General features: G+C 40.7%; 2 protein-coding genes across 10 annotated transcripts; both read right to left on the bottom strand.

The window, feature by feature from the left end:
* Positions 1-3,514: 3,514 nt before the first annotated feature.
* On the bottom strand, positions 3,515-7,966 carry LOC309510768 (uncharacterized protein). Of its 9 annotated transcripts, XM_082185659.1 has the most exons (4): positions 6,489-7,966; positions 6,185-6,380; positions 5,791-6,055; positions 3,515-5,467 (listed from the first exon to the last, which is right to left on the bottom strand). In XM_082185659.1, the coding sequence occupies exon 4, from the start codon at positions 5,237-5,239 to the stop codon at positions 3,590-3,592; it is 1,650 nt and encodes a 549-aa protein (XP_082041785.1). In that variant the 5' UTR covers positions 5,240-5,467; positions 5,791-6,055; positions 6,185-6,380; positions 6,489-7,966; the 3' UTR covers positions 3,515-3,589. The 9 variants fall into 9 exon arrangements, with proteins under 9 accessions (XP_082041785.1, XP_082041783.1, XP_082041777.1 ...); XM_082185657.1 differs by having other exon boundaries at positions 3,515-6,055; positions 6,185-6,363; positions 6,395-7,966; XM_082185651.1 differs by having other exon boundaries at positions 3,515-6,055.
* A 6,146-nt stretch (positions 7,967-14,112) lies between these two features.
* LOC309512244 (dynein regulatory complex subunit 3-like) lies at positions 14,113-14,921 on the bottom strand. Its single transcript, XM_082187723.1, has 3 exons — positions 14,776-14,921; positions 14,499-14,630; positions 14,113-14,357 (listed from the first exon to the last, which is right to left on the bottom strand). The coding sequence occupies exons 1-3, from the start codon at positions 14,890-14,892 to the stop codon at positions 14,247-14,249; spliced, it is 360 nt and encodes a 119-aa protein (XP_082043849.1). The 5' UTR covers positions 14,893-14,921; the 3' UTR covers positions 14,113-14,246.
* Positions 14,922-15,000: the final 79 nt, after the last annotated feature.

The raw sequence follows: 15,000 nt of genomic DNA, 5'->3' as shown, positions 1-15,000 counted from the left end.
CCGGTTCTCGAAGACGGCACATTTCATTCCCTTACCCAAATTACCTTCAGCTAAGGAGACAGCGGTTACTGTCGTTAATCATGTCTTTCGCATTCATGGCCTCCCGACAGACGTGGTTTCCGACAGGGGACCCCAGTTTATTTCCAAAATTTGGAGAGATTTTTGTCGTTTACTGGGGGCGAGTGTCAGTTTGTCGTCTGGATTCCATCCTCAGACTAACGGTCAAGCTGAGCGAGCCAACCAAGATTTAGAAAGAGTATTACGATGTCTGGTTTCTCAGAATCCTTCCTCCTGGAGCCAACAAATCTCTTGGGTTGAGTACGCTCATAACTCGTTACCAGTTTCGTCCACGGGCCTCTCTCCGTTCGAGTGTACTATAGGTTACCAGCCACCTATTTTTCCTAGTCTGGAATCCGAAGTCGCGGTTCCCTCTGCTCACGCTTTCGTCCAGAGGTGTCGCCACACATGGAGGAGAGCCCATGAGACTCTGCTCCATGTGGGTGCGCACACTAAGGTTCAAGCCGATTGCCACCGGCTGACACCTCCCGTATACGTCGTTTGTCAAAAAGTGTGGCTTTCTTCTAAGAACATTCCTCTCCGCTCCGTTAGTAATAAACTGGCTCCCAAATTTAACGGCCAGTTCACTGTCACTAAGATTCTTAGCCCAGTGGCAGTCCACCTCAAACTTCCTCCTGCATACAGGAGAATTCATTCCGTTTTTCATGTTTCCAAAATTAAGCCTGTGTTTCATTCTTGTATTAATCCGCCTGCCCCGGTTTAATTTTAATTTTATGACCCAGTTGAGAGTAAAAAAGACAATTGCTAACATCTCAGACACTTTAAAGCTGTGATTAGTAATTAATTAGTAATTCTTTATAATTTGTCATAATTACCTATTAGTTCATAATGATGCCAATCTCATTCAGTAATTACCTAATAAGGAAATATCTTAGTCCTAAATTCGATATTACTGACTGATTAGTTAAGCTTGTTTCCATATTATTTAAAGAGGCTACATGCAACTTTTCCCCCAAAATAAACGTAACAATAGCCTTTTTATTTGACCATTTATGACTCAAACATCTCCTGATGAGCATACTGACACCTTGTCCGCTCACAGTGGGTGCACCTATAAGTCTGTATCCTATTTTTCCTATTTTCTGTCGGGTCGGATTTTTCGCGCGCTGTCTGCGGATGTGACGTCAAGCGTGTTCATGTTAAACGTTTCAGATCACTCTGCCACCACCGCTAGTCTGCAAACAAACTTAGTTTCTCAAACAATATATGTATTTGACTGTTCTTACCTCTGTAAACATAATGTTGACTTCTTTGCAGCGGATGACTTGAGAAGTGTGCACGTACGAGAGCGAGCAGAAAGGAAGAGCAGTTCGGTTTTTTGGCCACAGGTGTCAGTCGCGAGTTTAAATTTCAGAAAATCGCATGTAGCCTCTTTAATAGCAGTAGCTGAAGTGTTAATGTAGCGCTACTCATTAGTCCTACATTACTTCCTGCATAATTACTTATTAACGACTGACCATAAAGTATTACCGAAACGCCTTCAGGGTGATCCCACTGCGAAACTTGCCACATAAGTAAATAATTGAATCCAGAATGTTTTTTTGACATGATTTTTTTACCTCAAGATGACTCGCATAGCCGCTGTTATCGGTTGTTGTCCTGCAATAACAGAGCACTAGATGGTACGATTGAAGAATCAGCGCCAGTGTCGATGAGGCACAATGAAATTGAGTATTGCAGGGAGCTGTGGAAAAATATAATTGCTTTGTCAAGTCTAGTGGACAGCCTCAAGCTGTTGCGGTGCGGCGAAAAGACTAGAAAATATGACAAGGCATATCTCGCCCTCAGATTCACCAGTACAATGATGTGTAATGAAGAGAGACCACAGTGTGTTGCGTGCCTCAAAATATGAACTTCTAACCATTATGAAGTCGAACAAGTGAAGACGCCACTTAGAGACTCATATCACATACAGAAGGAGAAACTTGTTGATGTTGAGAAGTTGTACTTTATTAATTACAATATTCTGTTACATATTGATTTCATATTCATTAGATATTAATTACATCTGTTTTCTAAATACACGACAAGAGGAAGAACTAGTTCATTTAAAAACAACAATGAAGAACAAGTTAAAAATAAATCAGCCTCTTCTTCAGCTTTTTAAACAAGAACAGTTTGAACCTGTTATTTATATAGTATAATAGTTATTCTGTCCTGGCAGATACGTCACTGTATTGTTAGACAGATAGCGAACATCAACAATAAGACTGGTTATGTGTTTTGTTCCTCTCAATGTTCCTCTCTCTGAACCCATAGAACATTTGTTCAATATCGGCTGTGATGGCTATTTGCTCCCTCCTGAACCTTAGCAAGACTCCAACTAGAGTGTTGTTGAGGTTAGGTCCGCTGAGGAGCATGTCATTCAGTGACGTTCCCTTAAACACTGCGCTGGAATCAAAAACCACCCTGATTTTCCCAGGCTTCTGCGGGTGATAGACACCGAAGGTGGGTAAATACCAGCATTCTTGCCCTGGTTGCAATGGATGAGCCGGTTCTGCCTGCTAGTTGTCGAGGACTTTCTGCATGAAGTCAAAAAAGTGCTGTTTCATGTCAGGTCTCCTTCTGAATGAGCGTTGGAGAGTGGAGAGTCTCTGGGTGGCCTGTCCTCTGTTATTTGGAAGGGGCTTGCGAGGCGAATGAAAAGGTGGGGGTGCCACCCAGTGATTTTGGTCATCCTTGTACACTTCGCTTTCCATTATTCTGAGAAAGTTGTTATCATCTACTGACATGGCTAGTTTCTCATCTTCGGGTGTTTTTTGAAACACACTTTCCCCCAAACCATCTCTACAGGTCTCCTGAAAGATCTCCTGGGTGTAAGATGATGTTTGAAGACTAGGCTGCACTGGACCCTGTACTCTCTCCGTAATGTGAATCTTGTTGGTACATGGAAGGACATGTGTCTTGTAGGCATTAACTTCTTCATTCTTGTGAGCACCACTCAAGCATAACTCTCCAACTATGACCCAGCCAAGGTCAAGGCGCTGGGCATACGGTGAGTTGTGAGGCCCATTACGCTGTTCACGCACCTTATGCACGCTCAAAATGACCCTGCCTAGGAGGAGGAGAATAGGAGCACTGGTGTCAAGAGGAGGGATCTTATCAGCCACAGGAGTCAGATGAGGAAAATATTTAGTGCACTCAGGCGTTGGGATCTCTGATCTGTCGTCAGGTAGGTTGCTACATTCTAGCAGAGTAGGAAGTTTCACCTTGGTTTTACCATTGACTGACTCCACTATAATGTTACTTGCCTTCCGCCCTGCAGTCTCCACTGTGCCGGAGCATGTTTTAAGAGTATGGGGGATGCACTGCTGTTAATGTCTAGCAGATCGAAGAATTGTGATTTTACTAACGACCGGTTGCTTTGGTCATCTAGTACTGCATACACCCTGTGAACCTTACTTGGATTGTTGGCGTGATAAACCTTAACCAAGCAGATTTTTGAGCAGGATCTGGCCTTGGTAGAGCCACCACATATTTCTGTACACTTGGACGTGACTATAGGAGGTGTTCATGGTTCACACTCCCCGCTTTGCTCGTCCTCAGCAGCGTGCTGCAGCTGCTCACCAAGCGACCAAGGGGCAGTTCCAGGATGCATCGCCGATATATGTCTGTCACTTTCACACTCATTACATTTAAGTGTTGTCCTGCAATCTTTGGCCATATGCTTGGTGCTGGCACAACACCAAAAACAGATTGAATTCTCCTTCAAGTATGTTTTCCTCTCATCAAGATGTTTCCCTCGAAACCCACGACATTTTGATAGCGGGTGTGGTTTATTATGTATGGGACACTGCTTATCCGGTTCATCCTTGGCAGCTGCATTAGCCTGTGGAGAGGTAGTTGTATCAGTGACTGCCGTTTTTCTGACTGTAACTGTTGTTCTGGGGAGGTATTTTGGTGACCTTTCGACTTTGGCGTGGCTTGGGGTAGAGGAGAGACTAAATGCAAAACTGGGGTCGGTACGGGTCTTTGCCTGGGAACATACGAAGTTGACCAAAAAGCTGAATGGTGGGAAGGGAACATGAAAATCCTCCTTGTATTTGGATCCCTGCCCTATCCAGCGGTCCCGGAGGGAGAAAGGAAGCTTCTCCACTATTGGATTAACACCCCTTGATGTGTCTAGCAAGTCACCTAATTCCACAAGCTTGTGTATGTCTCTGTTAGAGATGACTGGGAAGGTCTCTAGTCTTCTCAGTAGGGCATTTTCAATAACCTCTGGGCTTCCATACATCTCTTCCAAGCGCTGGCATATCATATACACACCTGCTCTAGGATTGTTAACATGCACTGACCTTAACCGCTTGGCTTGTGCTGATGACTCCGGCCCAAGCCATTTTACAAGGAGGTTAAGCTCTTCCTGGTCAGATAGATTTAGCTCCCTTATGGCTGCTAGGAAAGACGATTTCCATGCCCAATAGTTTTCTGGACGGTCATCAAAGGCAAGGAGCCCAGAGCTAACCATTTCCTTTTTCACCAGATACTGGGCTAGGTCAGTGGTCTGAGGAGTTGACGGTGAGTATCTCTTGTACTGGGCCCGATTAGGTATTGGAAAGGTAGCGGCTGGGTATTTGTTTGGGATATAAGGAGCCTTATGGGTAGGTGGAGTTGCGTAGTGCTCCTCTGCAATGGGTTTGTAATTTTCTTCCTCCTTAAGTGGTCTATACACTGTATTTTGTGCCCCGTTGATATTGCATGGGAGACCTAGGGTTTTGACCTGTTGGATTGGCTGCTGTGGCGTACCATCATAAAGCTCCTGGTTAGCATGTTGTTCAAATGGTTGAGTTTCTATATAGTCTCTGGTGCGTTTTGTTGGATCTTCGAAAGTCAAATCCTGAAACTCACCAAGAGGGTCTCTTTCCATATATTCAGCTGCTGCTGCCTCTTCATATATTGCTGCCTCTTTTGATGCTGCTGCAGCTTCCTTCTCTTGCTGCAACACATGAAGATTGGCCTCTATGGTTACCTTTTCTTTCATGATGGCTGCCTCCTTCTCTGCGTAAGACACCTTTATTTTTGCTGCTTCTGCCTTGGCCCTTGCCCTCGTTGCAGCGGCGCTGACAGATGTCCGAGTTGAGGCTCTGGAGGACTTGAGAGAAGAGAAGACTCTAGACCTTGTCTGTAGCTGAGACTGACGTGTTCCGTCATCGTTGTCACCCATCTTTGCAATATCTTGATTGAGTCTGTAGGTTTATGCTTCTGAGTGCTGTTCACAAAGTTATATGTTGTCTATTCCCGCTGTGTGTACATCATTTTACTATTCTGTCCTGGCAGATACGTCACTGTATTGTTAGACAGATAGTGAACATCAACAATAAGACTCAGTAGGCTTGACTCCAGGTTGAGTGTTTTCTTTACTGAAATCTTGGTTGTTTTCTTTTTTGTAAAACTGCAATACAGTATAAAATAAACACTATGTTACAGTCAAATATGTGCAACATAAATATAATAACCATAGCACATATTACAAAATGTTTCACTCAAAGAACATAAGTAAATGGGCTAAATAAAAACACAGGCAAATGAATAATCATAAATGAGGCTTAACAGCCTACTAACTCTGTATATAGCCCAGCTAAATCCATGCTAGCGGTTAGCATCACGATTAGCATTAACCAGATTTTCACTGAAAATAAATGCTTTTAAACAACAGTAGTAGAACGTCTACACATGTTTTAACTACTTAAAACAACTGTGAGCGACCATACTCACTGATGGATCTATTCCAAGGATAGACAAATAATGCTGGTGGTGGAGCAGTCTGCATGTACACCTGTTGACGATCTCCTTACAAGCGCAATGACTCCAAATACCACCAGATGTCGCTACATAACATTAACAAAGCACTGACACTGATAGGAGTCAGAACAATAGTACTGAACTGTACTGTTAACACCTTGCACTGAGCTCCAATCACTGGTTCAACACCACACACTCACTCACTCACTCACTCACTCACCCACCCACTCCACACACACTCACCACTCAAACACACACACACTCTCACTCACTCACCCACCCACTCCACACACACTCACCACTCAAACACACACACACACACACACACACACACACACACACACACACACACACTCAACACACACACACACACACACACACACACACACACACACACACACACACACACACTCTCAACACACACACACACACACACACACACACACACACACACACACACACACACACACACACACACACACTCACTCACTCACTCACTCACTCACTCACTCACTCACCCACCCACTCCACACACACTCACTCACTCTCACCACTCACACACTCTCACCACTCACACACACACACACACACACTCTCTCTCTCACTCTCACTCACTCATTCACTCACTCTCACCACTCACACACACACCACACACACACACACACACACACACACACACACACACACACACACACACACTCTCACTCTCACTCACTCTCAGACACAGTTCTTTGTGTGACTGAGTAGAGAAGATGATTGAGTGAAGCTCTTCCCACATGCAGTGCAGTGATACGGTTTCTCTCCAGTGTGGATCCTCTCGTGTCTTTTCAGGTTCTCTGACTGACTGAATGTCTTATCGCAGTGTGAACACTTGTAAGGTTTCTCTCCAGTGTGGATCCTCTGGTGCAGTTTTAATTGTTCAGCTTTTTATTTTTTTATTTAATTTTTTTATTTATTTATTTACCAGGACAATGCATATTAACAACAGTATGCCTGTAACATGCCAGAGTTAGCCAGTGGCTAATTTTCCTCTGTAGTCCTGGTTGCCAGATGTACAGTGGCACCCTAGGGAGAATACAAATTTTTTAAGAGTTTGCATGTAAACACACACACACAAAAGCTGTAACAAAAGTCTTCCCACACTCAAAGCACATGTGATTTCTTACACCAGTGTGTTTTTTCTGATGAACTTTTAAATTATACAGACGTGAAAAACTCTTTCCACACAAAGAACATGAATGTGGTTTCTCCTGTGAATGAACTGTCATGTGTATCTTCAGGTTTGAAGCACTGAAAAATGTTTTACCACATTGATCACATTCATGCAGTTTCTCTCCAGAGTGGATGATCATGTGCATCTTTAGGTGAGCATTTTGTTTAAAATCTTTTCCACACTGATCACATGTGAACGGTATCTCTCCAGTGTGGATCCTCATGTGAGTCTTAAAGTGTCCTTGTTGTCTAAAACTCATTCCGCACATGTGAACGGTGTCTCTCCAGTGTGGCTCCTCATGTGAACCTTGAGATTCTGTTTGTTTGTGAAACTCTTCCCACACTGATTGCAAGTTAAACATTTCTTGTCTTTTCTTTTCAGTAAAGAAATACTTTTAGTCTGTGAGCGAGTTTTAGCTCCAGTTTTGACATGATGATGTTTCTTCTCCTCTTCACTCTCCTCATTCTCCAGCATCACGTCTGAAATGATAGTTAAATGTATCATGTTTCTGTAGCAAGGACTATTACATATATTAGATCAACTGCACAATTATCTAACATAATATTAACATTATTACATTTATTTTAAAGGGGTCATATAATGGTACATGCACTTTTACAAGTTGATTGTACTGAAATGTGTGTTGGCAGTGCCTGTACACAACCATTATAAAATGATAAAAATCCATCCAGTGTTTTTTTATTTTTATTTATCTTCTTATATGTTCTCCCATCTCAAATCAAGCCGTTCGACCGTGTGACGTCACACGGTCGGACGCCCCTCCCACGATTGTTAATGACAGCAGCGTTTCAACACAGACCCGCCCTCGCTCGTGAACGAGCTGTCATCATAGTCCCCCATTGTTGATGCGCTGGAGCAGAATGGCGTCTAAGCGATTGTGATGTTCTGTTCTTGGGTGCAATAAGGAACACAGCAGTCATTTTGATGTTCCTAAATCTGAAGACGCAGTGGCTGAGTTTTGTTTTCGAAGGGAATATTCCCCACGATCAACAGCAATGCTTTCATGTATCGTTTTATTAACCTTTATATTAATCTTTATAATAATCTTTGCAAATCGCTAGCACGCTTCCCGATGAATACATTACGGCATGTTTTCAAAGTACAACGTTCTCAATATAATTCATAATCCCACATTTTATAATGAACAACGCGTTATGGTTATTGTGTTATTCCAAACTGTGTACGCAGGTGTTAAAGTTAACATTTTCGTACTGCACTGCACATAAACATACATTACAATTAACAAATTATGTACAATACAACATACAATACATTACAATTACAAAAGTCTTAGGTGTCTATGGAATGATATTCCGGACATTATTCAAAAGGAATTCGTTACTCTGCCTACATTTTTGCAAAACCTGAAATACGTACCTCCAGGTACGTTTCCCTGCACTTTTCGGGTGAAACGTCCACTAGAGGTGCTAAGTGTTATACATTTTTCTCCGTTTCTGATGCGTGTTTATAAAAGGTTATACGAGAATGAACCTCATTGGTTCTTACTGAAGCTCAAACGTGCTGCGAAATATGAGAATGAACCTCATTGGTTCTTGCTGGAGCTCAAACGTGCTGCGAAATACGAGAATGAACCTCATTGATTCTTACTGAAGCTCAAATGTGCTGCGTAACACCAGAATGAACCTCATTGGTTCTTACTGAAGCTCAAACGTGCTGCGAAATACGAGAATGAACCTCATTGGTTCTTACTGAAGCTCAAAAGTGCTGCGTAACACGAGAATGAACCTCATTGGTTCTTACTGAAGCTCAAACGTGCTGTGTAACACGAGAATGAACCTCACTGGTTCTTACTGAAGCTCAAACGTGCTGTGTAACACGAGAATGAACCTCACTGGTTCTTACTGAAGCTCAAACGTGCTGTGTAACACGAGAATGAACCTCATTGGTTCTTACTGAAGCTCAAACGTGCTGTGTAACACGAGAATGAACCTCACTGGTTCTTACTGATGCTCAAATGTGCTGCGAAATACGAGAATGAACCTCATTGGTTCTTACTGAAGCTCAAACGTGCTGTGTAACACGAGAATTAACCTCATTGGTTCTTGCTGAAGCTCAAACGTGCTGCGTAACACGAGAATGAACCTCACTGGTTCTTACTGATGCTCAAATGTGCTGCGAAATACGAGAATGAACCTCATTGGTTCTTACTGAAGCTCAAACGTGCTGCGTAACACGAGAATTAACCTCATTGGTTCTTGCTGAAGCTCAAACGTGCTGCGTAACACGAGAATGAACCTCACTGGTTCTTACTGATGCTCAAATGTGCTGCGAAATACGAGAATGAACCTCATTGGTTCTTACTGAAGCTCAAACGTGCTGTGTAACACGAGAATTAACCTCATTGGTTCTTGCTGAAGCTCAAACGTGCTGCGTAACACGAGAATGAACCTCACTGGTTCTTACTGATGCTCAAATGTGCTGCGAAATACGAGAATGAACCTCATTGGTTCTTACTGAAGCTCAAACGTGCTGCGTAACACGAGAATGAACCTCATTGGTTCTTGCTGAAGCTCAGATGTGCTGCGAAATACGAGAATGAACCTCATTGGTTCTTACTGAAGCTCAAACGTGCTGCGTAACACGAGAATGAACCTCATTGGTTCTTGCTGAAGCTCAGATGTGCTGCGAAATACGAGAATGAACCTCATTGGTTCTTACTGAAGCTCAAACGTGCTGCGTAACACGAGAATGAACCTCATTGGTTCTTGCTGAAGCTCAGATGTGCTGCGAAATACGAGAATGAACCTCATTGGTTCTTACTGAAGCTCAAACGTGCTGCGTAACACGAGAATGAACCTCATTGGTTCTTGCTGAAGCTCAAACGTGCTGCGAAATACGAGAATGAACCTCATTGGTTCATGCTGAAGCTCAAATGTGCTGCGAAATACGAGAATGAACCTCATTGGTTCTTGCTGAAGCTCAAATGTGCTGCGAAATACGAGAATGAACCTCATTGGTTCATGCAGAAGCTCAAACGTGCTGCGTTTGGATTGTCACATTTTATGCGTCCACAAATTGAAAACGCAATAATATATTCTGTGTGAAATTCTCTGTCCAGATGTAAATCAGAGCCGTGATCAATAAAGTTGAGTGATCGCAGTACTGCAAACGTTTGCTGCATATTTGTGTATTGTGTATAATTTTTGGGGGGATAGGGGAAAAAACAATAAATCAAAACTCCTCATTAAGAACTTTACGATAAAATGCATTTTCATTAGTATATTTGTGTGTCTAGCTGAATATGTTATGAAATCAATAGAGAACACACCTGTAGTTTTGATTTTAGTATTTACTAATAATAAAATGCAGAGCTTCATGAACTGTTTGGCTATAAGATAAGAGTGTGTTAACTTTAGAGCAATGAACTGAGTTTAGAGAAATGTGTCCAATCGACTGAGAAAAACTGTAATACAACAATTTAAAAATGTATCCGTTTCTTTATTTTTTTGTGGAATATAGTGTTAATCAGTGGTAGTTAATATATTTCTAATACATGCTAATATATATTTTTAAATGAGTCACTGTGATATTTGAATGTGGTTTATTAGGCTTTTTAAAGATCTATAATAATAAGCTTCTCATGAATGAAATTAAATGATATGAAAAAGTGTGTTAGAGAAGCACAGTCACAGTTCACTAGATACTTTCTTCTGTCACTAGTGCACATCTTTTTTCAGATATGGTGTATCATTTCTTAATATAGGGGAAGAGTTTTGGTGACAAACAATTTAATCGTTTAATAGACATTAAAAGTAGAATTAAAACCTTTAGGCTGCAAACAGCACAGAAGTTGCTATATTCAAATACATGCTGGACTGAAACTGTTACATAAAGTTGATGTTTTTAAAAATGATTTACATTTGTTTTTAATTAATCTGACAGAAATGGACTTGAAAGACACTTTTTGATAGCTTCTTGAAAGAAGCTTTTTTATAAAACAATGTTGAAAACATGGACATCAAATTTTCGAATGAAAAGGAAATGGTCTGATTCTGAATTCTGGATAAACAAGGAACCTCTTTTTAATAATCCATTACTTCAAGCAAAAGTGCTTAATTCAAAAAGCCTGCAGAAAACAATGGCAAGAGCTGGATGGACTTAAAGGACTTAAAACATCACGACGAGTGGAAAAGTCCAACGGAAATGAATATTCTGACAGGAATTAAGTCCGTCAGATTCATGAAACATGCAATGGATGAGATCGTATCATCTTTTCCTTCTGCGTATCATCAGAAGTCAAGAGAAGAGAATTTGAACGAAGAGGAGAATTTTCCTGATCTTATTGTTTCAGCTTTTGTGGAAGAAGAACCACGACAAGAATAAATGCTCACTTTTAAGACTCCGGAGATGCATGGTTTCAAAGAGGCTTCAAAGAAGTTTGTATTTGACTTGTGTAAAAGTCGCTCACCAATCAGCTCTGAAGGACAGTAGAGAAACAAAGTGGACAGATGTGCTAAGGGCCAAACTCTTCTAGAAGATGCTGGAGGTCATTGTATAAATCTCCCATTGAAAAACGAACTGCAGATCTACAATGGAGAATTATACATTGGGCAGTAGCTACGAACAGACACGTGGCACATATTGATCCCACTGTAGAAAAGAAATGTCCCTTTTGTGATTTAGAAGAATCAATTGATCATCTGTTCTTATATTGTTCTAGACTGAGAGGTGTTTTTCCGACATTAGAAAACTGGATTTAAAAACTAGGCGAAGAGTTTAATGACACTGGTTTTATTTGTGGACTGAAGTATAAGGCTTCTGAAAAGAGCAGAATAGGTATAATACATTTTTTAATAGCGGAAACCAAAATGGCAATCTGGGTAACAAGAAAAAAAATGATAAAAGAAGAAGCTTTTGTTGATCCAGAGAGAATGTTGAGAGGTTTTGTGACTTCAAGGATCAGAGCAGAGTTTGTTTATTTTAATTTGACAAAAAATCTGGTTATAGTTTTAAGGAAACATTTAAGTGGAATGTTGTGTACTATAGATCATGAGGAAAACCTATTTCTGAATGTTTAAAAATGGTGGTAGGTAATTTTTAAATATGTTGTGAAGCAATATATGCATGTAATGTAATGTTTTTAGTTTTTGGAGTGTCTTGGAATTTGATGTTTTTATGTGAGATGTTTCTTGTTCAATTGTAAAAGAAAAAAAAAAGGGGGAATTTTTAAAAACCAAAAACTTTTGGTTAAAAAAGGAAAAGAATAAAGAGAATTTCTTTTTTTTTTTTTGCATAAATAAAGAGGTGTCTCTCTCTCTCAACAAATGGAATTGCTGCAGCACTCTTTACTCGTCTGTAGATGGAAGCATTGCATAAAGTACAAAAACAAACCCTACAACATTCTTGTAAAACTGATGATCTCAAAATGTAATAAACAAAACAAAGATAATACAGCTGCATACTTATCAACAACAAAATTAGCAAAAATTGTTTATTATATATACATAGCTATATATATATATATATATATATATACAGTTAGGTCCATATATATTTGGACACAGGCACAATTTTCATACTTTTGGTTCTGTATGCCAACAGAATAAAATTCAAATGAAACAATCAAGATGAATTTGAAGTGCAGACTTTCAGCTTTAATTCAAGGGGTTGAACAAAAATATCAAGTAAACATTTTAGGAACTGCAACCATTTTTTTACACAGTACCCTCATTTTCAGGGGCTCAAATATAATTGGACAAATTAATATAATCATAAATAAATGTTTAAAACATTTAAAATAAAACATTTTTAATATTTTGTTGAGAATCCTTTGCAGGCAATGACTGCCTGAAGTCTGGAAGCCATGGACATCACCAAAGACTGGGTTTCCTGCTTTGTGATGCTTTGCCAGGCCTTAACTGCAGCTTTCTTCAGTTGTTGTTTGTTCGTAGGTCTTTCTGCCTTTAGTTTTGCCTTCAGCAAGTGAAATGCATGCTCGATCGGGTTGAGATCAGGTGATTGACTCGGCCATTTGCAGAATATTCCACTTCTTTTCCTTAAAAAAACTCCTGGGTTGCTTTTGCAGTGTGTTTTGGATCACTGTCCATCTGTACCGTGAAGCGCCATCCAACCAACTTTGCTGCATTTGACTTAATCTGGGCAGACAGTACATTCCCATACACTTCAGAATTCATCCGGCTGCTTCTGTCTTCTGTCACATCATCAATAAACACCAGTGATCCAGTGCCACTGGAAGCCATGCATGCCCGTGCCATCACACTGCCTCCACCATGTTTTACAGATGATGTATTCTTTGGATCATGAGCTGTTCCAAGCCTTCTCCATACTTTTTTCTTCCCGTCATTTTGGTACGGTTGATCTTAGTTTCATCCGTCCAAAGAATGCTTTTCCAGAACTGGTCAGGCTTTTTTAGATGCTTTTTGGCAAAGTCTAATCTGGCCTTTCTATTCTTGATGCTTATGAATGGTTTGCACCTTGTGGTGAACCCTTTGTATTTGCTCTCGTGAAGTCTTCTCTTGATTGTAGACTTTTACAATGACACGCCTACCTCCTGGAGAGTGTCCTTCACTTGGCTGGATGTTGTGAATGGGTTTTTCTTTACCATGGAGAGAATCCTGCGATCATCTACCACTGTTGTCTTCCGTGGACGTCCAGGCCTTTTTATGTTTCTGAGCTCACCAGTGCATTCTTTTTTTTCTCAGAATGTACCAAACTGTAGATTTGGCCACTCCTAATATTCCTGCTATCTCTCAGATGGATTTATTTTGTTTTTGAAGCCTAATGATGGTCTGTTTGACTTGCATGGAGTGCTCCTTTGAACGCATGATGTAGGTTCAGAGCAATAGATTCCAAATGCAAATACTACACTTAGAATCAACTCCAGACCTTTTACCTGCTTAACTGATGAAGAAATAACGAAGAAATAGCCCACACCTGTCCATGAAATCGCTTTTGATTCAATTGCCCAATTACTTTTGGTCCCTTGAAAAAGGAGGGTGGCTCTCTCAAGAGGTGTAATTCCTAAACCCGTCCTCCAATTTGGATGTAAATACCGTCAAATTAAACCTGAGAGTGTGCACTTTCAGCCCATATCCATTAAATAACTATAGCTTAAATATGTTTTGGTAAATACCTGAAAAAAAAAAAATGGTGCCTGTGTCCAAATATATATGGACCTAACTGTATATATTCTGGATCTGACAAGAGAAATATTTTAATTGTCCTCAGATGATGCCATGTCCTCCAGCTCATCCTTTACAAAACTAATGTAGTTTTGGATCTCTGAGATGCGCTTGCGATTCCTCTTCACCTCATCATTGTGTATCTATTAACACAAACAAAAAAGGTTTACATTTTATTTAATAATAAAAGGTTGTTCTGATCCTGGACAGCTGCATGGTAGGCTACAACGTGATATAATAATATTGTTAAGGAGTTCACAGGAAGTGTGTTCATAATCAAGTACCGATTTCAGCAGACTGCTCATCCAGCTGTTGACCCGTGCCAGTAGCTCATCCTCCCTGTCATCAATCTTCTGCAGGTGGGTGTCGTGAGAAGCACTGACTGCATTGGTCACTGTGTCTTTATCTACCAAGAGCTACAGGGCAGCATAGGAAATGAGGACGAAGGATCAGTCAATACTAAAACTTAGTGTCTGGCATGTAGTTACGATGGCTTTTGACTTCTTAATTATTCATAATTATACACAAATTAAGTGATCATGAAGACAGTTTTCCACTGACCGTTGCCAGATCATCCGGTATTTTCTCCTCTAGCTCGCTTTTGACCACCTTCTCCAGTGTTGCCAAGGCAATCACAAGCTGTTGTTCATGGTGCCGGTTCTCCAGGTCTCGACACATTGCGAATGTGTGTCAGAGTTAAAGAAGCCTTGCCCATAAAATAAAAGTATTTTTGTTTTGCTTTGTTGGATAAAGGATATATCCCTTGCACATTTTCAATGAACCCTC

The sequence above is a fragment of the Leuciscus leuciscus genome, assembly GCF_965113295.1.
Source record: "Leuciscus leuciscus genome assembly, chromosome: 1".
NCBI classification, from domain to species: Eukaryota; Metazoa; Chordata; class Actinopteri; order Cypriniformes; family Leuciscidae; genus Leuciscus; species Leuciscus leuciscus.
The sequence above is the reverse complement of the archived record's forward strand: the minus strand, read 5'-3'. Positions and strand labels throughout refer to the sequence as shown.

Excerpts from the sequence above, each read along its gene's own strand:
- LOC309510768 (XM_082185657.1), bottom strand. The coding sequence starts at position 5,239 with ATGGGTGACAACGATGACGGAACACGTCAGTCTCAGCTACAGACAAGG.
- LOC309512244 (XM_082187723.1), bottom strand. The coding sequence starts at position 14,892 with ATGTGTCGAGACCTGGAGAACCGGCACCATGAACAACAGCTTGTGATT. Across the intron at positions 14,631-14,775 it reads TACCGGATGATCTGGCAACG|CTCTTGGTAGATAAAGACAC; the intron begins GTCAGTGGAAAA and ends GCTGCCCTGTAG. Across the intron at positions 14,358-14,498 it reads TGAGCAGTCTGCTGAAATCG|ATACACAATGATGAGGTGAA; the intron begins GTACTTGATTAT and ends TTGTGTTAATAG.